The sequence below is a fragment of the Tenrec ecaudatus genome, chromosome 15, assembly GCF_050624435.1.
Source record: "Tenrec ecaudatus isolate mTenEca1 chromosome 15, mTenEca1.hap1, whole genome shotgun sequence".
NCBI classification, from domain to species: domain Eukaryota; kingdom Metazoa; phylum Chordata; class Mammalia; order Afrosoricida; family Tenrecidae; genus Tenrec; species Tenrec ecaudatus.
Window position 1 is genome coordinate 65,346,416 of NC_134544.1, and position 24,849 is coordinate 65,371,264.

The 24,849-nt window shown below is 38.9% G+C and overlaps 1 protein-coding gene across 7 annotated transcripts in view; it reads left to right on the forward strand.

Moving 5' to 3' along the window:
- The window catches only part of PTPRM (protein tyrosine phosphatase receptor type M), a 901,381-nt gene that overhangs the window by 586,167 nt on the left and 290,365 nt on the right, over positions 1-24,849 (forward strand). For all 7 annotated transcript variants that reach the window (XM_075533118.1, XM_075533119.1, XM_075533122.1 and 4 more), the window contains one exon: positions 3,632-3,764. In XM_075533118.1, coding sequence (XP_075389233.1) covers positions 3,632-3,764 — 133 coding nt within the window. The remainder of the gene's footprint in view (positions 1-3,631; positions 3,765-24,849) is intronic.

Consider the following 24,849-nt stretch of genomic DNA (forward strand, 5'->3'; position numbering starts at 1 on the left):
TCAGAACCAGAACCACACATTTCCACAGAATTAAAAGCAGCGAGAAGAGCATCCTCCCTGAGGAAAAGCACCCCAGGAAGCCCATTTCAGGAAGGGTAGTGGAGCCAAGAGAATGCGAGGAAGGCAAAAATTGTGGGCCTATGCCCACCCAAATCGATGAATCCTCAGCATCTCATGGTTGGGATTTATTTCACCCAAGTTTGTGTTTAGTTCAAGCTGTAAATCAACTGAGCCAATCCTACACCTCAAATCGATTAATTGACAGTCCCTCCTCAAGCAGGGGTATCCCAGGCTGTACCATGCAGCCACCACCCCTGACACACGATTGCCGCCCCATTTCACATGAGTGCTGCCATAAACACTTTCTACCTGGGTCCTGCAGACATAGACCATTTCATTTTCTTGACCTGCAATGTGAAATCTTTCCAAGGACGAGCTGGGGAGCAGTGATACTGAGCTCTGCCTTGCAATGCTATTCCTGTTTGGCAAGGGAATTGGGAAGCTTCTAGTGAGATCCACTTGCCTGGACAAAGGGGATGCGGCTCCAGTCTCCAGCTCTCCTCTAGCCTGGGTCAAACACAGAGTCAGAAAGACATTCTTTGGCTAGCGAAGTAAATGTGTGACCGCCAACAGAATGTGCTGTTCTATTGTTTTTTACTATTCAGGACTAATACATGTTCATTTTGGGATTTAAATTTTGAAAGCGAAATAAATGTTTTTCCTAAGTGATTTCTTTCACAAATGTGTCCCTGTTGTTCAGCGTCAGGGAGTCGGTTTCCGAAGTACCCCATGGTCAACAGAACAAAATATCTCCCAGCCCTGCACCACGCTCACAAGCATTGTTTAGGTCGGACACTAGGACTGCAGACACGGTGTCAGTCCATCTCATCAAGGGTCTCCCCTCCTCACTAGCCTTCTACTTTGACTAAATGTGAGGTCTTCCTCCAGGAAGTGCCCGCTGGAAAACATGGCCAAATTGCATGAGTGAAGTGCCAGCCTTAGTTCTAAAGAGCATTCCGGCTGTACTTTTTCCAAGAGAGACCTGTTATCCTCTGGTATTACCCGTGGTGTTAACATTATTAGCTACCCACAAAATTCAAATGCATCAGTTTTTTTATCAGTTTTCCTAATGTATGGTTGAGCTTCTGCATCCAAATGTGATAACTGAATATATACCATGGCTTGAATCAGGTACACCTTACTCTTCAATGTGACATTCTTGCTTGTTAGTACTTTAAAGAGGTCTCTTGGACACAGATTGGCCCAGAGCAATATGTCATTTGGTTTTCTGCTTGCTTTTTCTATGAACATTTGTTGTAGATCCAAGGAAAATGAAACGTGAACCTTTTTTTCATTTATCATGAGGTTGTATAAATATATTTGGAGTATTAACCTCTGAACAATGAAATAAATAAAAGAAATGGCTCCAAGAATATCAGTATAGAGAGCACTAAAACTAATTAGATTTTAATGTTATAAAGTTATATTTCTCTAATAGATAAAAAGTAAAAAATACTTTAAAACATTTTTAATGTGTTGGAGTTCCTGAGTGGTATAATCTTCTAACCTGAAAATTGAACCTCAAGGCACCCAGGGGTACCTCAGAAGAAAGGTAGAGCAATCTACTTTTTAAAAATCAGCCTCGGAAACTTTGTACAGCAAAGTTCTACTCAGACACATCCAGGGTTATCCTGAATCAGCAACTGGGTTGGGTTTTAAGTAACTCTATCTGCCTGGTTGCTTCTCTTTCTCTCACCTTTTTATTCTTCATCTCTTTATTATATTTACACATATTTTATCATTAAATTTTTCCTAGCAACAAATGTAATGTAGCAATGCCTTCCAAATCTACCAGTGTATTGGCGGTATGTTCATATGGAGAGGACTGTTAGAGACTGTTGAAAGTTTTTTAAATAGTAATGAACATGAGCACTTTCAAGATTTAAGTGAAGATGTAACAATTTGGGCGAGGATTTATTCAGACAAGCATCAGGACATCCTCTTAAAATCATCTCAAATAAAAAGGACTATGAGTGCTTATCCAGATTTTTTAAGTGTTGACTTTTGACATCATATCTGGTTTGATTACAATGGTCACTTTGACTGGGAAACCATTTTTACTAGAGCCTCAGATGATCATTGACCCTCGGGTCTCTTCCTTCAAGCTTTCACCAGAGCTTGGCTAGCTTCCACGTGACCAGCTCTGTGTTCAGGAGCTGCAGTCACTTTAAAAACCTTATGTTTGCAATATGAATAAATCCTTAAAGAACCCTTGTTTGCATGTTCCCAATGGAAACAGAGAAATAGATGAAAAATTATAACTTGACACTCCACGTTTCTAGTGACAGAGACACAAAAACAGTTAAATTTTTCAAGAATCAGATGGGAAATGCAACAAATGAAATAACTGGTTAAATTAAATTGACATTTCATGTTTTAACATTTTTTTGGCGTGTAGTTTGTAAACCATACAATTCACTGGTTCAAATATATGCAATCATCACCAGTCATTTTTAGAACATTTTCTTCATTCTTATACCCATTATTATAAACTCCCCCCATTTCCCTCCAACCTCTGCTGTCATACCATAAGGAATTAATAATCTAGTTACCAATTTTAAATACATGTATGCCAACAAAAACAAAATTCTATGGTAAGGGACTTGGAAATGAAAGTCTTGTTTTCAGTGGGATCTGCCTCGTAAGGGCAACATGATAAGCTCAGATGCTGAGCAGCGTCACAGTAATTTTCAAAGGAAAGGGTCTTTGAACAAAATGTATTCTGGTTAGTGAATGGGACATTGCATTGCTAACATATCTAGTCCTGCACTCCTTTAACAGAGGAGATGGAGCGTTCATCAGGCATGGACGTGATTTTCCATCCCATGAGACTGTAAAGAGTACAGACAGTGTTTCTAAAATAGGGAGGGAAGGGCTAAGATCAACTGTACTCTAGACCCTGTTTATCTAATTTAAGCACCCACGAATTGTGGGTGCCAGTGGTGACTTCCCGCTTTGTGAGTAATTGCTTAGAAGTCGTTTGCCTACCAGATGTGACCTAGATTTCAATTTCCAAATGTGAGGATGGGGATGTGGTATGGTTGGAGGAACTCTCTAATGTCAAAAAATGTTTGTTTTTCTAATTGCTAATAAAATTCATGGCAAATGCACTTGTCTCACTTTTTCAGGTGTTTGGACTAATATGTTAAGGATATCTTGCTTAAAATATTTGAAGAAAGTATTTGAAGAAAATGTTACAGCAAATTAAATTTGGATAAAGGCTCGGGATAGTTATTGTGTATAAGTTTTTTGGTTTTTTTAACAATAGAAAGATCAAGCCAATAGAGATAATAAAATATAAAAACTATGCTCAAGAATAATCTCATCTAAAAGAATATTGTGAGTGTGTTATCCAACTTATGTCATGGTTTAGTACAATATTCAAGAACAATATGAACAATTATTCTACTTTCAAGTGCCCGTGAAAGCTATTTTTAAAAAGCAAAGCTTATCTCTCTGCTGACTCTGATAAGCCTTATTAATCTATTAAACTCAGCATCAAAATTAAAAACAAAAAGGAACATCTTCTTTCTGCCTTACGCACTCTCTTTCCCTTTTCGTGTCTTCGCAGGAGCTGCCACTCCAAAGCCAGCCCCAGAGCCTGAGAAACAGACAGACCACACAGTGAAAATTGCCGGGGTCATTGCTGGCATCTTGCTCTTCGTTATCATCTTTCTGGGAGTTGTGTTGGTAATGAAGAAGAGGTGAGTCTCGCTCTTGTTACAGATCTAGTTGTACCTTAGTGTTTACCAAGTTGCTAAACATGTGCGAAAAGTCAGTTAATGAGTTGACTTTTGTGACCATAACATATCTGTGACTAATTAATGTTGTTTTTACCATATAGCAGCATTCAAGGTTAGGGGCCCAAGTTTACAGTAAATGGCTTTGATTTTTTATGAATTTACAAAGCATAGCATGTCATATAGCGTACGATAAGCAGAGGTAGAGCTTGCTCCTTTCCACTACAGTTTTAAAGGAATTGTAGCTCTGGTAGTGTAGTGCTTATGGATTGTGATGCTGGCTGAAGTTCAAAACCACCAGCCACTCCATGGGAGAAAGAAGGGGCTTCAGAGTTACAGTCTCAGAACCTCACAGGGGCAGGTCTACCCTCTCTTCTAGGGTTGCTATGAGTAGATATCCACTTGATGGCAGTGAGTTGAGTTTTATGAGTCATAGCGTCAGAGTAAGGTAGAAGATTCAGGTGGAGAGGTTGGCAAAATAAGGCCTAAAGTTCTGTCTGCTGGTGCAAGGACACTGGCCTTGGTCCTGAACTCCACTAATGGCCCTAGCAGGTGGTAAAATGAGGTTGCTGTTTTTTAACAGAAACCAGAAAAATCTCTCTGAGGATATCACTGACCACAAAAAAGAGGAGATTGAGCTTATTAGGGATCCAAATGGAAGGAAAAAAGAGGAAAACTTTAGAAAATTTAAAAATCAAAACCAAATTCACTGCCATCAAATTGACTCCAACTCATAACCACTTTATAGAATGGAGGGTTTCTGAGGCAGTTAGAAATGTTTAGGGGTGTGTTTTAGTAGCCGTTAGGAAGTGGGAGCTGGGGGAAAGGAACAATATAGAAAGAGCCTTATTCTGGTGTTGACAGCTTAGTGAATCTATTACTATTCACCTAACAGTGGAACACAGAAAGTAGACCACATTTGGGGTGTGAAGATGGAGAAATCAGCTTTGCGCATGTTAAGTTCATTGTTCCTATAAAATATGTAACTAGACATGTACACTAGGCAGTGGGATATGTGAGACAGACCAAGAATAAAAATTTCTGTAAAGTCATCAGCGTGCGTAGAGTTAAAGTCACTCAAAATTATTGTGGAAGGAAAAGATGAAGTTAAAATCTTAGATAACAGTAATATATACATCTTTTCCTGCCTTTCCTCCACTTTTATGTTTACTGGTGGAGTTGGGCCCCAGGAAAAACTGGAGCACCACCCAGCTGTACATTTGACTACTATCCCAGGGCCTCATGGCTTCCTCTTATCTGTCCTGCTTGTCTTACTATTAATTTTTCCTTCCCATTCCCTCTCTGTAGCTCATTTTTCTTTACCTGGATTTCATCGTCGTCACCTTCAGCTGCTGGTCTCTTTATATATTTCTGTTTCTGTATCATTTTTCTTCTTTTCCCCTCACTCCTCCCCACATTTATTTATATTCTTTATCTGACCCATCACCCCCTTCCCTTAAGGTAGTTTCTCTTTAAAGGAGTTTGCACACTTTTTCTTGTGTGTGTGTGTGTGTGTGTGTTTACCATGACGCAATATAAACTCTAAGCCAAAGTAAGTCATGCTATTCATGAATATTCAAAGAACTATTCAAAGAGATTTGGTTTAAATTGTAGGAATATGTTGGATTTTTGTGTCATCCAACAAATGGTCTTTTGGGAATAGCCTGAAACTACTATTCTAATTGCCTTTGTGACCTTAGACACATCTGAACTAATTTCCCAAGTTCTACTTCTGCTGTATTAATTCATTATTCTCCACCAACCTCTCAGGTAATCACTGAGGTGATGTTATAAATTATGTATTTGAAGATATTGCCTATCGGAACATATGGCCTTGCTACAACTTTAGTCCAAATACCAATAAATCATATCATGTTTGTATGATCATTTACTAAATAATAATTTTAGAATAGCTGTTTTATATCATGTGACACTTTGTATTTGCTTTATTTGAGATGCAAAATATGCTTTCTATAAAACAATTATACTGTGCTTATAAAAATAAAATGTGATATGAAATTTAGACTTAAACAACCATATGGCACAAGCTGTCAAGTTTAATATAAATTCTTAATACATCACATTTTTACAGATTTCCCCCGAAAATTTAAGACTGGGATTTAAATTGCTTAATTAAAACATGATACTATTAATCATGGATAAGTTGCTTGAATGTTATTGCAACAAATAACATTGGTTAGAATAGCCTTGAATTTAGATTTAGAATTCCCAGAACTGTATTTTAACTAACATTGTGATGCTAAACTTCTCTGGACCCTAATTTCTTCATTTGTAAATAGAGAAAATTGAACTAGGCAATCTTGGAAGTCCCTCTTGAGCGCCCAGATGGCAGGTTTGCTTTATGTAGCCAGCCTGTGGTTACACTGCTAATTTAAACTTTTATTTAAAAATAACATTTGCTCTTTTAGAAATGCTAGGGGTTTGATTATCTCAATTTAAAAGTGAAGAAATTAGGCCCCAAAGAAGTACAGAATCACAATGTTAGTTAATATGCAAATCTAGGAATTCTAAATCTAAAAACTGTTACTTTTTACAATAACACTTAAGCCATTTATCCATGATTAATAATATCATGTTTTATCTTTGCTGTTTGAATATACTACATTTATTCATGCCATTGGCTAAATTAATGACACTATCAATAGAATTACTTTCTGCCACAGGGAGATAATAGATAATATTCTGTAACATAAAACGATAGTGATGTCTCTAAAGTGAACCATAAACATGTGAATGTATTTTACACTCACACTTACTCTAAGAACAGTTAGTTTTTATGTCATGGCTCTGACTGATGCTCACTCTCAAAAAGCGACCACTGAAGATATCGGTGCTATGGCAGATTGTGCCCATTATCAGAAAAAAATAGCATCTGGGATCTTCAGGATTGCCTGAAAACAAGCAGTCATCGAAGTAAAGCATCAAACAACATGTGTGTTCCACAGATTGTAAATGAGAAAATGCAAATCTGAAAGAGGGAATGTTATCAGAGCTTAAATTGTGAAGACCTGGTTTGCAGAACACTATGGATGGCAGTGGAAGCCCAGTATCCATTTGCAGAGTCCACCCCTGGATTAAGCCTCCAGTGAACCCTTCTTCACAGTCCAAGAAGGGGAAGAGCTTGTACAGACAGAGAGCATTGTAAAGGTGATCATGGCAGATGCAGCGAGGCCGCAGTGTATTATCTTATCATTGGATCTCTCTTTTGACTCATTTTAGAGTTGTTTCACTTAAAAAAAAACTTCCAGGTTTGTTTTTTAGGTTATACAGTTTTTGTTTGTTTGTTTGTTTATTGCCTTCTCCCCTTTTTTAAAAATTACTTTATTAGGGGCTCCTGCACTCTTACCGCCATCCATATAGTGTGTAAAGCACATTCATTGCCCTCGTCATTCTCAAAACATTTGCTCTACACTTAATTCCCTGGCATCAGATCCTCATTTTCCCTTCCCTCCCCACTTTCCCCTCCTTCATTTACCCTAGATAATTTAAAAATTATTGTTTTGTCATATCTTGCACTGTCCGATGTCTCCCTTCACCCACTTTTTGTTGTCCGTCCCCCAGGGAGGAGGTTATATGTAGATCCTTGTAATTGGTTCCCCCTTTCCAACCCACCCTCCCTCCACCCTCTAGGTATCACCACTTGCACCACTGGTCCTGAAGGGATTATTTGTCCTGGATTCCCTGTGTAACCAGTTCCTATCTGTAACAGGGTACATCTAGCCAGATTTGTAAGGTAGAATTGGGATCATGATAAGGGAGGTGAGGGAGGAAGAAAGCACTTAGGAACTAGAGGAGAGTTGTATTTTCATTGTTGTTACCTGGAACCCTGATTGGCTCGTCTCCTCCCCATGACCCTTCCTAAGGGGATGTCCAATGGCCTACAGATGGGCTTTGCATCTCCACTTCGCACTCCCTTTCATTCACAATGGTATGATTTTTTGTTCTTTGATGCCTGATAACTAATCCCTTCGGCACGCCATAAGCACGCAGGCTGGTGTGCTTCTTCCATGTGGGCTTTGTTGCTTCTGACCTAGATGGCCGCTTGTTTACCTTCAAGCCTTTCAAAACCCAGATGCTATACCTTTTGATAGCTGAGCACCAACCACTTTCTTCACCACATTTGCTTATGCACCCGCTTTTTCTTCAGCGATTGTATCGGGAACGTGAGCATCATGAAATGCTAGTTTAATAGAACATAGTATTCTTGCATTGAGGGAGTACTTGCTACCTTAATACTAAACCTATAAATATATGCACGTAGATCTATTCCCCCACCATCCTATATAAATATATTTACATATGTACATGCCTGTATTTAGACCTCTAAAAATGCCCTTTACCTTCTAGCTCTTTCCCCTATTTCCTTTTACTTTCCTCTTGTCCCATAAGCATCTTTGGCTTTCATTAGGGTTTCAGTACTTCCTTTCAGTTACATTACCTTTGCAGTCCTCTTACACCCTCCTCACCACCGATTTGGATCACTTGTGGTTCCCGTTCCTGAGTTTGTTAACACCACTACCTTTCCCCCCCAACTCCCCCTCTCCCATGTCCCCCCGGAACTGTCGGTCCTGTTGTTTTCTCCTCCAGATTATTCATCCAGACTATCTTATTTAGACAGACCTGCTAAAATAATAACATGCACAGAAACAAGACAGAGCAAAACCAAGCAACAAAATAAAACAAAACAACAACACCAACAATCCAATGACAAAAACAAACAAACAAAATAAAACACAACAACAAGAAAGAAAAGCTTGCAGTTAGTTCAAGTACTGTTTGTTGAAAATTTTCCAGTTTCTAATATTTTCTGCTTTGTTTTCAATTAAGGGTTGAAAGGTTTCAATTAAGGGTCTCTCTATTTTATTTTGTTATTGTTGTTGGGATTTGTGTTGTTTTATTTTTGGCATTTTTTGTTTTTGAATATATTTTTCTGTATATCCAGGTTGTACAGAATATATAAATCTACAGAGATAGTAACTGGATTAATATATCGGTGTAGGGATGGCAGGGGAGCTTGGGGGGAAATGGGTAACTAATAACAATGAGTACAAGAAAGAAGAAAATATCCTAAAATTGATCATTGATTATGGTGATGATTTTATACTATTCTCAATATGGCTTAACTACTGAATTGTATGATACGTGAATTATATACTGATATAATAAACTGAATAAAACTGATAGGAAATTTAGGCAAACATTCTTTACCAGAAAATAAAACAATACTACATTTAAAAATTCATCCTTAAATGTTGGGCAAAACCAATAAAATTTCGAGGTGTTAAGAATTTATATTAAATATTACAGCTTGTACTGTATGGCTCTTTAGATCTAAATTAAGCACTCGCTGATAAAGATCAAAGATTGTAGCCTTCAATAAGCATTACAACTCAATGTAAAGAAAACCAAAATTCTCACAACTGGACCAATAGGTAAAATCAGTTGAAAAAAGTTTGAAGTGTCCAAAGAATTTGGCTTGCTGGATCCACAATCATTGTTCATTGTCCATTAAAAGATTAAATTGTGCATTGCATTGGATAAATCTGCACAAGACCTTAAAGTATTGAAAGTAAGGATATTACTTTGATGACTTAAGGTGTGCCTGATCCGAGCCATTGTATTTTCAATCACTTCATATGCATGTAAAAGTTGCACAATGAATAAAAGAAGGCCAAAGAAAAATTAATGCATTTGAATTATGGTGCTAGAAAAGACTTTTTTATTTGTTTCTTTTCTTTTTAAAATAATAATATTGGGAGCTCGTACAACTCTTATCACAATCTATCCATCCATCCATTATGTCAAGCACATTTGTACATTTGTTGCCATCATCTTTCTCAAAACATTTGCTTTCTGTAAGCCCTTGGTATCAGCTCCTCATTTTCCCCCTCCCTCCCCGCTCCCCACTCCCTCATGAGCCCTTGATAATTTATAAATAATTATTATTTTGAGCTATCTTACACTATCCGATGTCTTCTTCACACACTCTTCTCTTGTCTGTCCCCCAGGGATGAGGTCATATGTAGATCCTGCTACTCATTTCCACCCTTCCACCCCACCCTCTCTCCTCACTACTCTCAGCACTGGTCCTGAAGGGACCATCTGTCCTGGATTCCCTGTGTTTCCAGTTCCTATCTGTACCAGTGTACATCCTCTGTTCTAGCCAAATTTGTAAGGTAAAATTGGGATCATGATAGTGGAGCAGGAGGAGGAAGCATTTAGGAACTAGAGGAAGGTTGTATGCTTCATCATTCTTACACTGAACCCTGGCTTGGCTCATCCCTCCCCATGACCCTTCTGTAAGGGGATGTCCAGTTGCATATAGATGGGTTTTGGGTCCCCAATCTGTACTCCCCCTCATTCACAATGACTTGATTTTTTGTTCTTTGATGCTTGATACTTGATCCCTTCGATACTTCGTGATCACACAGGCTGTTGTGCTTCTTCCATGTGGGCTCTGTTACTTCTGAGTTAGGTGGCCGCTTATTTACCTTCAAACCCTTAAGACCCCAGATGCTATATCTTTTGATAGTCAGGCACCATTAGCTTTCTTAACCACATTTGCTTATGCATCCATTGTCTTCAACAATCGTATCTTGAAGGGGAGCTCACAATGATATAATTTTTTTGTTCCTTGATGCTGGCCAAGAATATTGAAAGAACCATGAACTGCCAAAAGAACAAACAAATCTGTCTTGGAAGAAGTATTGCCAGAGTGCTCCTTATAGACAAGGATGGAGAGACTTCATCTCAGGTACCTTGGACTTGTTTTCAGGAGAGACCAGTTCCTGGAGAAGGACATCTTGGTTGGTAATGTAGAGAGGCAGCAAAAAAGAAGAAGGTTCTCGACAAGGTGGACTAACACAGTCGGTACAACAATGAACTCCAACCTAAAAACAATTTGTGAGGATGACGCAGGACTAGCTGGTGTTCTTTTCCATTGTACTCAGGGTCACTATGAGTCAGAACTGACTCAATGGCACATAAGAGCAACAACAACTGGTGGACCAAGAGACAAGAATTATCTGAACAGAAACAAGGAATGTGCATGGTTTAAAATCAATAAGGTGTACATAAGGGTTATATTCTCTCACTGTGGCTATTCTGTCTGCATGGTGAGCAGATCATCTAAGAAGTTGAATTATAAGAAAGAACTTGGCATCGGGGTCAGGAGAAGGCTTGTTGACAATATTTAGATGACGCAACCTTGCTCGCTAAAAGTGAAGAGGACGTGAAGCACTTACTGATGAAGATCGGGAATTGTAGTATTGAATATGGATTGCAACTCAATGTAAAGAAAATAAAAATTTTCACAACTGGACCAGTAGACATCATGATAAAGAAAAGATTGAAGTGGCCAAAGATTTCATCTTGCTTGGATCCATAACCAATGCTCACAGAAGCAGCAGTCCAGAAATTAGAAGATGCATTACAATTCGGCCAATTTGCTGCACAAGACTTCTTTAATGTTTTGAAAAGCAAAGATGTTACTTTGAGGATTAAGGTGCCCCTTTCCCAAGCCATCGTATTTTCTTTTTTTTTTTTTTAACAATTTATTGGGGCTCATACAATTCTTATCACAGTTCATACATATACATACATCAATTGTATAAAGCACATCTGTACAGTCTTTGCCTTAATCATTTTTTCTCCTCTTTTCTTTTTTTACATTTTATTAGGGACTCATACAACTCTTATCACAATCCATACATATACATCAATTGTATAAAGCACATCCATACATTCCCTGCCCCAATCATTCTCAAGGCATTTGCTCTCCACTTAAGCCCCTTGCATCAGGTCCTCTTTTTTTTTCCCCCTCCCTCCCCTTTCCCCCTTCCCTCATGTGCCCTTGGTAATTTATACATCATTGTTTTGTCATATCTTGCCCTATCCAGAGTCTCCCTTCCCCCCTTCTCTGCTGTCCCTCTCCCAGGGAAGAGGTCACATGTGGATCCTTGTAATCAGTTCCCCCTTTCCAACCCACTCACCCTCCACTTTCCCAGCATCGTCCCTCACACCCTTGGTCCTGAAGGTATCATCCACCCTGGATTCCCTGTACCTCCAGCCCTCATATGTACCAGTGTACAGCCTCTGTCCTATCCAAGCCTGCAAGGTAGAATTCGGATCATGGTAGTTGGGGGGAGGAAGCATCCAGGATCTGGGGGAAAGCTGTGTTCTTCATCGGTACTACCTCGCACCCTAATTAACCCATCTCCTCTCCTAAACCCCTCTATGAGGGGATCTCCATTAAGCCATCGTATTTTCAATTGCTTGGTGTGCATATGAAAGTTGGACATTAAATACAATTGAAGAAAAAGTAACACATTTGAATTATGATGCTGGTAAATAATCTTCAAAATACCATGGATTGCCAAAAGAAGAAACAAATCTATGTTGGAGAAAGTACAGCCAGAATGTTCCTTAGAATGGAGAATAGCCACACTTCATCTCATGAACTTTGGATATATTATTGAGAGAGCTCAGTCCCTGGAAAAGGGCCGTATGCTTGATCAAGCAGAAAGGCAGTGGTAAGAAGTTGACAGTGACTGCAACAATGCACTTCAACATAACAGTTATTGTAAGGATGGTTCTGGGCTGGGCAATGCTTTCTTCTGCTTTGCATAACTTTGCAATTAATTGAAACCGACTTGATGGCAATTAACAACAGCAATGGGAAACGTATGGCTGTCTTTCATTATTTTAATGTATTTAGTAGTTGTTCTCAGTGCCATCAAGTTGATTTCTACTCCTAGCAACTCTCTAGGACACGGTAGAACTGTCACTGTGTGTGCTGAGACTGTAACTCTTTATACAAGTAGAAATCCTCATGTTTCTCACTCAGAGCTGCTCCTGGTTTTGAACTGCTAATCCTACAGTTAGCAACACAACACATAACTACTACATCACTACCACTTCAGGTGTGCCTGACACAGGCATGGTATTTTGCATGACCTCATATTCATGTGGAACTTGGACATTGAATAAGGAAGATCTAAGAGAAATCAGTGCCTCTGAATCGTGATGCTAGTGAAGAATATGGAAAACACGATGGACTGCCAAAAAGACAAAAAGAAAGACAGCCAAAATGTCCCTTCGAGGCAAAGATGGTGAGACTTCATCTAATGTACTTTGGACGCATCAGGAAAGACCCGTTTCTGGAGAACGACGTCATGCTTGCTGGAGTGGAGGCGCACTGAAAGAGGAGATGGCACTCAAAAAGATGAATGGACACCATGACTCCAACAATGGCCTCAAACATCAGAACAATTGTGCGGATGGCACAGAACCTGGCGGTGTGTCCTTCTGTTGCACACAGAGTTAACTATGAATCAAAAACAACTCCACAGCAACCAGCAACAGCAGTTCTTTATATGATTCTTTTTACTTAATTGGAACTTGGGTGAGGGTTTACATGTCACATTGTATGCTTCATATCCCACAGTTTAGCTACTAATCAAACCCCATATTTTACCCTTGCTTAAAGTGAAAGATTGTCGTCCACAAGAGGGAGGAGAGAAATCTAGCAGTTATATTTACTTTCCCTTTCCTTTTATTCCCCTAATTTTTGTACATATTTTCAGCAAATCATGTACATAGTAGATGCTTCATAAATATCTGTTTAAAAAACACATGTATTTTTTGTCTAACAAAATATAGATGGCAGAGTAAGTACTCAAAAATTATTCTTGACTGCAATAATCAATATTTTTGCCAGTCTTTTAGCCTAGATTATATATATATATATTTATACCAGACTATTTTGTTTAAAAAAAATAGGATCGGTTGCAATCTGATTTCCACTTCTTTGATTAAAGTTAAAATTCAAAATAAATATATACACACATATATAAATGTGTCTAATGTACAGAGGAACTTCAAAAACTTCATGGAAAATGGAATTAAAATATAATGGAATTTTTCCATGAATCTTATAAAGCCTCCTCATATATAAATGTAAATCATATATAACTATTAAATGAAAGTTTTGTGTTCACTTAATGGTTATAAGCCTTGAATGGACTAATTTTTTAAAACGTTTTGTAAATTTTTACCAAACTCAACCTATACAGTCATCTCCATTTCAGTCAGCAAGCAAAGCAATTGTATTTACTTCTACTTGTCTCGCACTCGCCCACATTGATCTGCTACTGTTCTTGTGCTGACCCTCACCTCCTGATCGTCACCTCAATGTGTTTATAGATAGCTTCTCTTTAGTACCAGGATTTGTACTGCCCCCCCTTTGTTCTTTTATATGACCCAATATAAACTCTAAGCAGCACTAAGCCATACTACATCTGATTATTCAAAGAAACATTTCAAATATATTTTAAATTATGGAAATATGTTAGATTTTTGTGGTAAGTCCATATTTGAGGACTAGCCAAAAACTATTCATTTAGTTGCTCTCTTTGAGCTTAGGTATATCCTAACTAATCCTCCAAGGAATGATTTCTGCTGGATCTTCAGAGATCTGTAAGAAAGGGTATGATGTTCACATATGTGCAACAAAAAGTTTTGTACAACCTCATAGGATGTACTCTTCAAAATTAGGATACAATGACTACAGTAGACAGTATATATGGAGCTCTGGTGGCATTTCTGGGAATCCTGGTGATGCAGTGGTTGTTGCTTCAAACTCATCATCCTTTCCTCAAGAGAATGATGAGGCTGTCTGTTCCAGCCAAGACTTACAATCTCAGAAACTCCGTATAGGGTTTCTAGGAATTAGAATCCACTCAATGGCAGTAGACTTAGTTCGAGTTTGGTGGCACAGCAGGTAAATACTGCACAGCTCATCGAAAGACTGCCAATTACAACCCACTCAACTGTTTGGAGTAAGACCTGAAAACCTGCTCTCATGAAGATTAATGCCTAGAAAACAATATGGTGCAATTCTTCTCAATTTATGATTTAAAATAACTCGATGGAACCCAACAATGTGACAGAATTATTTTTTCATGTCTTATCAATGCATAATTAAGTATATTTATATAAATGAAAATACTTGCATTTTCAGTACATTTTATAAGGAATAATTTATCTCAATAACATGTTTGATAGGATTTCATATAAAGCACCATCAAATTTACCCTGATTAATTATATTCACTATTGTTTCTAAAATTGCTATAGATATTTTAGAAGTCTGAGAACATTTGTATTAATTACAATTACCTATCTCAGTCAATGTGATAATAAAAGTTGCACCAGTTGGACATATATTCAATATGTTAAGAGGTATGCATTTGTGGACAAAATCATAAATGGTCGCTGTCCCTGCATGAGCACACCTGTCTCAGATGACTATAACTATTTCAAGTCTGCAGCACATTTCAACAGACTCCACAGGGCATTTCAACAGCTGGATATTTTGCACGTGCAGCATATGTGATAAACTATTTAGTGCCCGTGCTATTATATTTAAACAATACTGCCAAAGGAAAAACTATAAGAAAAGTTAAGTACTTTAGATCTTTGCACCCCATTATGAACAAAAGATAAAAAAGAAACTTTGAAGAAAGCTCTAGTTTCAAAGAGGTACCTTTAGTATGTAGCAGGAGACAGGCTGTCGTGGACTATAGTTCTTGGCTCGATTTGCTCAGGTATAAGGTAGGAATACCTCCATCCCCATTGTAGGAAGTGCCAAAGTATGATCGGAGAACTGGGTTCCCAATTTTGTGGCAGTATAAACTTAGATGATTTATCATACATTTATGCATGCATACATACATACATACATACATACATACATATAGACACTCATATATGGTTGTTTTTGTTGTTGATGGGTACCCTTGAGTCAGTACTAACCCATGGAGATCTTATGCACAACAGAATGAAACACCACATGGTCTTGTCCCATCTTCACAATTTCTGTGACATAGCCCAGCCTAAGTCCAAGTTTGTCTAATTCTTTGTCATCCTCAAGCTCGTTCCCATGCCCAAGCCCATTGTTGCAGCCAGGGTGGAAACCCATATCCTCGGAGCCTTCCTCGTTTTCACTGCCTTTCCCTTTCCTGAGCAGGAGATCCTTTTCCAGGCATTGGTCTTTTCTCACAACATGTCCAAAGTACGTAAGACGAAATCTTGCCATTTGGGCCTCTAAGGAACATCCTGGCCATACTTCTCCCAAGACACACCAGATTGTCCTGTTAGCAATCAATGGCGCATTCATTACTCTTCTCCAGCAGTATAATCCAAATGCATTGATTCTTCTTCGGTCTTCCTAATCCAGTATCCAAGTTTCACATGATAGGAGGCAATGGAAAATACCATGGCTTGGTCCTCAAGGTAACATCCTTGCATTTCAGTACTCTAAAGAGAGCTTGTGCAACAGATTCACCTAATGTAACTTGACTGCTGCTTCCATGAGCATTGACTTTGGATGCAAGCAAGACCAAATCCTTGACAACTTCAAACTTATTTCCATTTATCCTGATGTCACCTGTTGGTCCCGTTGTCAGTATTTTGGTCCTCTTTACATTGAGTTATGATCCGTACATATATTTGATAACTAATTGCTTCGTATTCCAGAAGTTTAGTAAGTTGTCTATGGTCATAAAGTAGCTGATGACATAGCCCACCCAGCATAAGTCGTCCAATTTTGTCTGATTCTTTGTCACAGCGTTGGCTGATATTAATAAAATTCCAAGGTGCATCTTGCTCGGTAAAGCTCGGGTACTCTTTTTTTTCCTTAGTTGACAATCAATGTAGTTTTCAGTTTTTGAAGATCACCTCTAACTTTACTTTCCCAATCCTTTACTTTAAACTAGTTTACAGGACTTGTAAGTCCTTTACTGTACTTTAAATCCACAAATATTTGAAACTTCCAGTATAATATAATTTTTTCAGCTATCAGCTAAATAAAACCCTTTCCCTCTTCCTCCTTTGCAAAACTATTTTTGAAACACTTTTGAATGTGTGTATTATGTATCGTTCTTTGATTTTTGGATTTACTTCTGATAACTTACAACAGTGTGGATACTGTGTCTTTGTCTGGTATCATGAGCTAATTTTGTTAAGTTTTATCGTAAGCTGTGGAGAAAAAAGCCTTGCCTTCACCCTTTCTTCCTCAGACACGAAGACTAGAGGGTGGGATCCCTCAAGATCTGCGGCCTCTGGAACACTGTGGTTTGGGGCTTACTAACAATGTGACTCTGAGCCGGCTATGTAGCTGTGTGTCCCTCGAATTCTCCAGCTCTACCAAAGTCATAATAGCACTTACCACAGGAGCCTGTCCTAAGAAGAAAATGATTTCATACAAGACATTTAATAATACCTTGCTTGTATATAGTAAGGCCCCAATGAATAGTAGCATATTAACACATAAGAAAACATAATGTGCCACTTGAGGACATATGCTATCACTGACCTTATTTTTAGGAAATTGTTTGTTCCCATCCTCAGGAGATGAAGAAAAGCAAGGAACATTTCTCCTTGATAGGAGGTGCACAGAGTAAGAGACGTTCCTTGGCCATGCACACCCAGTAACATACTTGCCCACTAACATTCCTTATTCAGAGACTCCCATTTAGTCAAAAGGAAACTGGATTATGGAAAACACCTCCACAGAGATGACAACCAAAGACCCTAGGACATGAATTAATACTTATCACACTTGGAGACCTCTCTCTAAGCCCCGAGAGTTTCTGAGTGAGCAGGGCTTTGGCGTTGAAAACAAGCACTTGAGGTATCAAAAGCTGCCCTAGCTGTACTTGTACAGTTCCTGAGGCAGGAACGAACAGAAAACAAACTTCTCATCTTTGAGTTTAAATTCCCTGCCAGACATTTATAAGGACTGATAGATTCTGTCTTAAATCCTGTTCTTCCAGTGACCTCAACACCAAGAGGCCCAGAGAGGTCTCCTGATCCCCCGGCTACTGATTCACTTCCCTCAACACCAGACACTGGTCCTAAACTTCCACAACAGCCATTAGGTTTTTCACCCATCGCCTCAGGTCACAGCTGTCCTACGGAGGACCTTATACCTCAGTGATCTGTATGTCACTCTTCAGCAGGGTTCATGTTTCATTAATATGACCCAAGTCCACAGATATCTATGTAGGAATGAAGAGAGAGTTGTAATATTTACTTTCAAAATTGCTTGTTCTTCCCCGTTGAAATCTGCAGGTAATGTGATTGTCATTCCCACCCTAGCCCTATGCACACTTGTATGCTTACAGGGGATGAATTGATATCCATGTTTGATATAACTTTATCTTCCAGTTAGTGCACTAGGATATGAAAATTTGGAATAGTTTACTAGCTATGATTGTTAAAACCTGACCTCATAGTTAATGAGTCTAAAAATTCTGACATAATATTCTTTCTTTAATCATTTTAGTTTTTTTAATAAGTAAAAAAAGTAATAGAAAATACTCAAGTATTACTCTCTTTGGACAAAATTCTTAATCCTTATAACTTAAATCTAAATTTCTTTTTCTAGAGAAGAGGACCTTTACATTTTCTTAAAAATAAATACTGGTGTGAGGGGCGATACTAGGAGAGTAGAGGGTGAGTGGGTTGGAAAGAGGGAACCGATTACAAGGATCCACATGTGACCTCCTCCCTGGGGGATGGACAACAGAAAAGGGGGTGGAGGGAGATGCCGGATTGGGCAAGATATGACAAAATAATAATTTATAAATTATCAAGGGCCCATGAGGGAGGGGGGAGCTGGGAGCGAGGGGAAAAAAGAGTACCTGATACAAAGGGCTTAAGTGGAGAACAAATGCTTCAAAAATGATGAGGGCAAAGAATGTACAGATGTGCTTTATACAACTGATGTATGTATATGTATGGATTGTGATAAGAGTTGTATGAGCCCCTAATATATCAATAAATTAAATAAATGAATGAATGAATGAATACTGCATAATCATATACAAATTTTATTGTTAAAGGATATAAAGGAACTACTTTACTAGTTAGAAGAGGAATTTAATTTTTGGAGAGTGCAAACGAATAGTAGGGATCTTAGCCTTACAAGATGGAATACTCATATCAAATACTGCACATTTTTGTCCAGTATTCTCACTAATGTATTTTAAAAGCAAATAATGCCTATCTATTACTAAGAAGCCCTGGTGATGTAATGGGTTATGCATTAAGCTGCTGTCAGATGTTCAAACCCATGTGCAGAGAAAAAAAGGAGGCTTTCTGCTTTTGTAATGATTGTGAAGTCACAAACGTCTAAAGGGGAGGAGTTCTGCTAGGTGCCATGAAGCAGATGCCAACACATAGCACCCACAAACCACAAAATGAACTACTGCATGGCCCTGCCCCATCTTCACCATCATTTCCGTGCCCGGGCCCATGGTTGCAGCAACAGTGTTCCCCTACCCCCTTCAGAGCCTTCCTCTCTGTCACTGCCCCTCCACTTTACTGAGCATGATGCCCTTCTCCATGGTCTAGTCTCTCCTGACAATACGCCCAAAATGTATAAGATGAAGTGTCACCATCCCTGTCTAAGGAACACTCTCACCTCACTTCTTCCAAGACAGGTCAGTTGGTCCTTTTAGCAACTGGTGGTACGTTCAGTGTTCTTCTCTAGCACCACAATTCAAATGCATCCATTCTTCTTCAGTCTTCTTTATCCATTCTATTTTCACATGCATATGTAGCAATGGAAAATATCATGGCTTGGATCAGGTGCATCTTAGTCCTTAAGATAACATACTTGCTTTCCAATACTCTAAAGTGAGCTTATGTAGCAGATTTACTTAATTTAACTCACCTTTTGATCTCTTGTCTGATACTTCCATGAGCATTGACTTTGGATCCAAGAAAGACAAAATCCTTGACAATTTCAATCATTTCTCCATTACCTATTGGTCCAGTTGTAAGGATTTTGGTCTTTTTCATATGGAATCTCAATTCATAGTGAAGCCTGCAATCCTCGATCTTCATCAGCAAGTGCTTCAAGTCCTCACTTTGAGTAAGCAAGGTTGTGGCATCTGCACATGTCAGTTTGTTAATAAGCCTTCCTCCAACCCTGATGATACCTACTTCATGTAAGCCAGCTTCTCTGATGATTTGTTCAACATACACGCTGAATAAATATGGTGAGAGGATACAATCTTGAAACATACCTCTTTTATGTTTATACCCTACAATATTCCCTTGCTCTGTTTGCACAACTGCTTCTTGATCCATGTACAAGTTCCAAAAGAGCACAATCAAGTTTTCTGAAATTCCCATTTTTCTCAAGGCCATTCACAGTTTGTTGTAACTCCCACTGTCATATCCTTTGGCCGAATCAAACACAAGTAAACATCTTTATAGTATTCTCTGCTGTCAACCAAGATCTATGTGGCATCAGCAGTGATCTCCCTTGTCCTGTGTCCGCTTCTGAATCCTTGTCTGACCTGTGGCACTTACCTGTCAATGTACTGCTACATTGTTGGATGATCCTCAGCAAAATTTTGCTTGCATGCAATAGCAATGATATTGTTCTATAGTTTGAACATTCTGTTGGGTCACCTTTCTTTGGAATCGGCACAACTATGGGTCTGTTGCCATCCATTGACCAAGTAGTGGTGTTCCAGTTTTCCTGGCATAGAGGAGTGGTTCCAGTGCTCCATCAGCTTGTTGAAACCTTCCCTTAGTTAGCAGTCCATCAATTCCCCGAGCCTTGTTTATGGTTATTGCTTTCAGTGCAGTTTGAACTTCTTCCTTCATCACGACTGGTTCTTGCTCATGTGTTCCTTTCTGAAAGTGGGATATTGACTAGTTGTTTTCGGTGCAGTGACTCTGTATTCTTTCCATCTTCTCTTAGTGCTTCCTGCATCATTTAATGTCTTACCCATAGAAGCTTTCAAATTTTCAACTCAAGACTTGATTTTTCCCTTCGGTTCCCTGTTTCGTTTATGCCGAGGGTGCTCTTCCCTTTTGTTTTTCTAACTCAACATCTTTAAACATTATATTGTGTGCTTTGTCTTCCCTTTGAAATGTTCTGTGTTTTCAGCTCTTTGACATCATCATTTCTTCCTTTTGCTTTAGCTACTACTCTCTGACTGGGAGCAAGTTTCAGTCTCCTCTGAGATGCACTCTGATTCTTTCTTTCCTATCTTTTTAAAGACCTTTGCTTTTCTCATAAATGATGTTTTTGATGTCCTCCAAAGCTCATCAGGTCTTCTGTCATCAGTATTCAATGCATCAGATATGTTTTTGAAATGCTCTCGAAATTCAGGTGGGACAGACTCAAGGTCGTATTTTGGTTCTCATGGACTTTAGTTAATTTTCTTCACCTGTATCCTGAGCTTACATATGAACAATGGATGGTGGGTGCCTATTTTCAATGACATGAATATGTATAAAAATTTTAATAACAAATCATTATATTTTTACTTTTAAACTAAATTAAATAAGGAGATATACTTGAATTCAGGTACCGAAATAAAAACCCACTGCCATAAAGTAGATTCTAACTAATCCTGGCACTGTAGGACAGAGTGCAACTGTCCCTCTGGGCTTCTTACATTGTAAATCTTCATGGGAGTGTAAAACCACACCCTTCCCTCACAGAACTGCTGGTGGTGCAGGTCAGCTTAAGTAAAAGTAAAATAGACCCATGATATCATTGGTTTAACCATCACTTATTTTTGAACTACCTTTGAAACATTTTTATACATAGTATTTTTGACTACAAATAGTATTCTTATATCTTTCACATGCAACATCAATTTGGATAAAAGTTCTTATATTCAGTAAAAGAAGAAACAACCTTAGAATAAAATATATTTATTCCTAAAGTGTCAGCTTAAATAAATTGAGATAGCTAGACTGTACATCTCCTCGTCAGTGGCGCACAGTGGAAATGTCCAAACTGCGAGTGGAAATGCCACAGAACTCTGGAGTCTCTGTGTTTCAAGAGACTTCTCATTTCCAAGCTGACCCTTCTGCTGCCCTTCTTGCTGCTGCACCCTTCAGCACCCTACCCCTGTGCACTGTTGTGTGACATCCTTTCTTCCAGTGGGTCCCATAAAAAAGTGTGGTAGCCATTAGCTCAGCCTCTTTATATGTACAAAAGTAATGAAAACAAATTCAGGAAAAAATACCATTTACTAAACAGCTTAATTTAAGTGTACAAGTATTGAGAGCTGTCAATATGCTTCAAACCATGAGGTATACGTTTGGAGTCTGTAGGCTGAGGTTGAAGAACTTGTTCACATCTCCCAGAGATGGCCATCAGCCTATCCTTTTTTTTGTAGTTTTTAAGGTAAGGGAGGAGAATCTCAGAACTTTATTGAAATTTTTCAGTGGTGGGGCCATAGCATTAACAAATTCTTAAGTTGGCTGTTAGCTAGGGATGGTATTGTATTTTTGCCGAGAATTACTTAGTTATAATTACATATGTTGACTGAATACTTCTGTAGTCATAGCAGTTACGCTGCTTCTTTGAGATTTGTCAAGACAGGGTTCCCAGGGTCACAGGAGGTGTAGCTTAAAAATCCACTGAAGGTGAGCAGGGGAGGAAAGGTGAAGAGTGGGACTCTGGAAGGCATTTGTGGTTCGACTTCACATAGAGTTCAATAACATGAATTTTCCTGGCCTTTTCTCATATGGGGAGCTATAAATCTTGATTTATTTTATTTTATTTTTTATTGACCACTAGTTGATTTTTAAATGCTGTGATTGCCACCACCACCACCCCTAAAAATGGGCATGCTAGTCACCAATGGGCCACATTTTAAAATTATTTTATTATCTACATGTTTCTGACCATAGGTATTGTCTTTGGCCAGAAAGACTAAGTCCTTGCCTTGCCCAAGCTTCCTCTCTTCCTCCATCGTCATTATTTCCTGATGGTACCACAGATAGCAAAACCGATCTTCAACCTAGCTGGTCAATAAAGAGATATTTGCCAGGTCACTTAGGCTTCCCATATGTTGTCATTGGTGTTTTCGGGTTATTTGTATTAGTTATATCTTCATTTTATAATTAGAATGGGTCCCTGCATGTAGCACCTGGAATTGCTATCAGTTCTTCACCTCTCTAATCCACTTTGTAAGTCCCTTGTACTTTTTTTGAAACATAGACAGGAATTTCTGCTGGAGTCTGTTATTGATTGAATTGTGTGTTCCCAAAATATGTGTGAACTTGTTTAGGCCATAATTCACAGTAATATGTCATTATTCTCCATATTTTGTGATATGATATAATTATCGTTTGTATTGTAAATCCTAACCTCTATGATGTTATGAGGTAGGATGTGTGGCAGTTGTGCTAATGATGCAGCATGAAATCTACAGGTTTAAGTTGTATCTTGAATCTATCCCTTTTGAGATATAAATGTGATGAAAGAAACAAGCATAGATCCAGAGGGTCCTGACTGCTATGAACAAAGAAGAACCAGGAGTAGAAAATGTCCTTTCAATTCTAGGTCCTTGTGCTGGGAACCTCCTACACCCAGGGAGAGGGGTCCACAGATGTTTCTTTCAAGAAAACAGCTGTCAGTCTGCTAAACTGTGCGCTTTCAGAAAGAGAAAGCTTTCCTCCAGAGCTGACGCCCTGAATTCAGACTTCTCGCAGCCTAAACTGAACTAAACTATGAGTGAATCAATTTTTACTTGTTAAAAACCATCCACGTGTGGTATTTCTGTTATACTAGCACGAGGTAACTAAAACAAAGGTCTTTTCCTTATAAGATTAAGTTGCTTAAATTCCACTCATGCTAATCATCCTTCCATCTTTTTAAAATAGTTTCCTCAGGGTGGGCATTTTCATCTGCTGCCTGGCAGTGCTTGTCTTCCCCGATCAGCCCATGTCCAGGACACTGTCCTTTCGAGGTGTTCCACCGGTCACGGCAGTACCCTGCCTCGGGCTACAAAGCAGGAGGCTTGAGGAATCTTGGTGGGCTGTGTGTCAGTCTTTATATACTCTTTTATGCTGGGGTTGAAGAAGACTGGGTATATATTTACCAATAAGTTCTTCTCCACAGAGCTATTTTTAGGGAAGAGACTCCAACTGAAAATCACCTACAAGTCCCCGCGGTGTTGGAGCTCCTCTGGTGTCCATAACCATAGCTTGGTGCCCCCACTTGGTCTCTGCCTCAGGCTGCAGTCATCATCGATGTTTCCCTAGTTTTTCACTGCAGTGAATACATGGCACGTGAGCACCATGGCTCTCCTTCTCCTAAGCCAGTGCTCATTCATACTCCTGCTCTTGGAGCAACATCAGGGCTTACCAAAAGCTTCCCTATATCTGTCCCCTGCCACCTATTGCCCATCCACTGCTCAGCTACAGCTGGCTCCAGATAGAATGGGCATGCCAAGACAAGTCCTCCTTGAGTTCCAAGAGGCCGAGCCTCAGGATTAGTTTAATTGTCTAATGTCCGGACTGTTGGACTTACATAGCCCCCACATTTTCAAGCAGCCCCCACATTTTCAAACTTCTCCCTAAATTCTAAAATTTTAGTTTTGTTTTTAACTTGGGGTGTTAGCCTGATTATGTAAACCTTGCTTTCTTCTAGATAAAATCTAGCTGTTGAGTGTCCAGGCTCTGCATATAATACGGAATTGGCCTGAACTACACCTCTATGCTTGGTACTGGCACCCCAGTTGTGAATTATCACTCTCAGGCGAAGTCCACCCATTGCATAGCCCTGGACAGGATGAGAACAAAGGAATGCAAGATAAATCAAGGAGTTCTTATCCTTTGTAGCTTTTCACTTTCATGATCCCAACTTGTGTGGAGAACAGTAACAGAAACAAAATTTAATTGAAGTTCTAAGTGGTTACGTAAAGCAACTCATCATGACGACTAAAACTGATGCTGAGAAGAATATACATGATGAATGAGCATCATTAGCAAGTCACGGTTTCAAAGATTAAAATTATAGATCTGATTATGTATAAGGTAACATTTTTCATTTGCGTTCTGGGTTCTTTTTGTAACACAGAAAGCCAAAGAACATTGCCAGTAAAATTTTAATGGCATGTTCTCTATGATTTATGAAGTATTGTGTTCTCAAGAGATTCAAAATCAAACCCATTTCCTTGATCAAGTTGATTCAAATCAGTGCC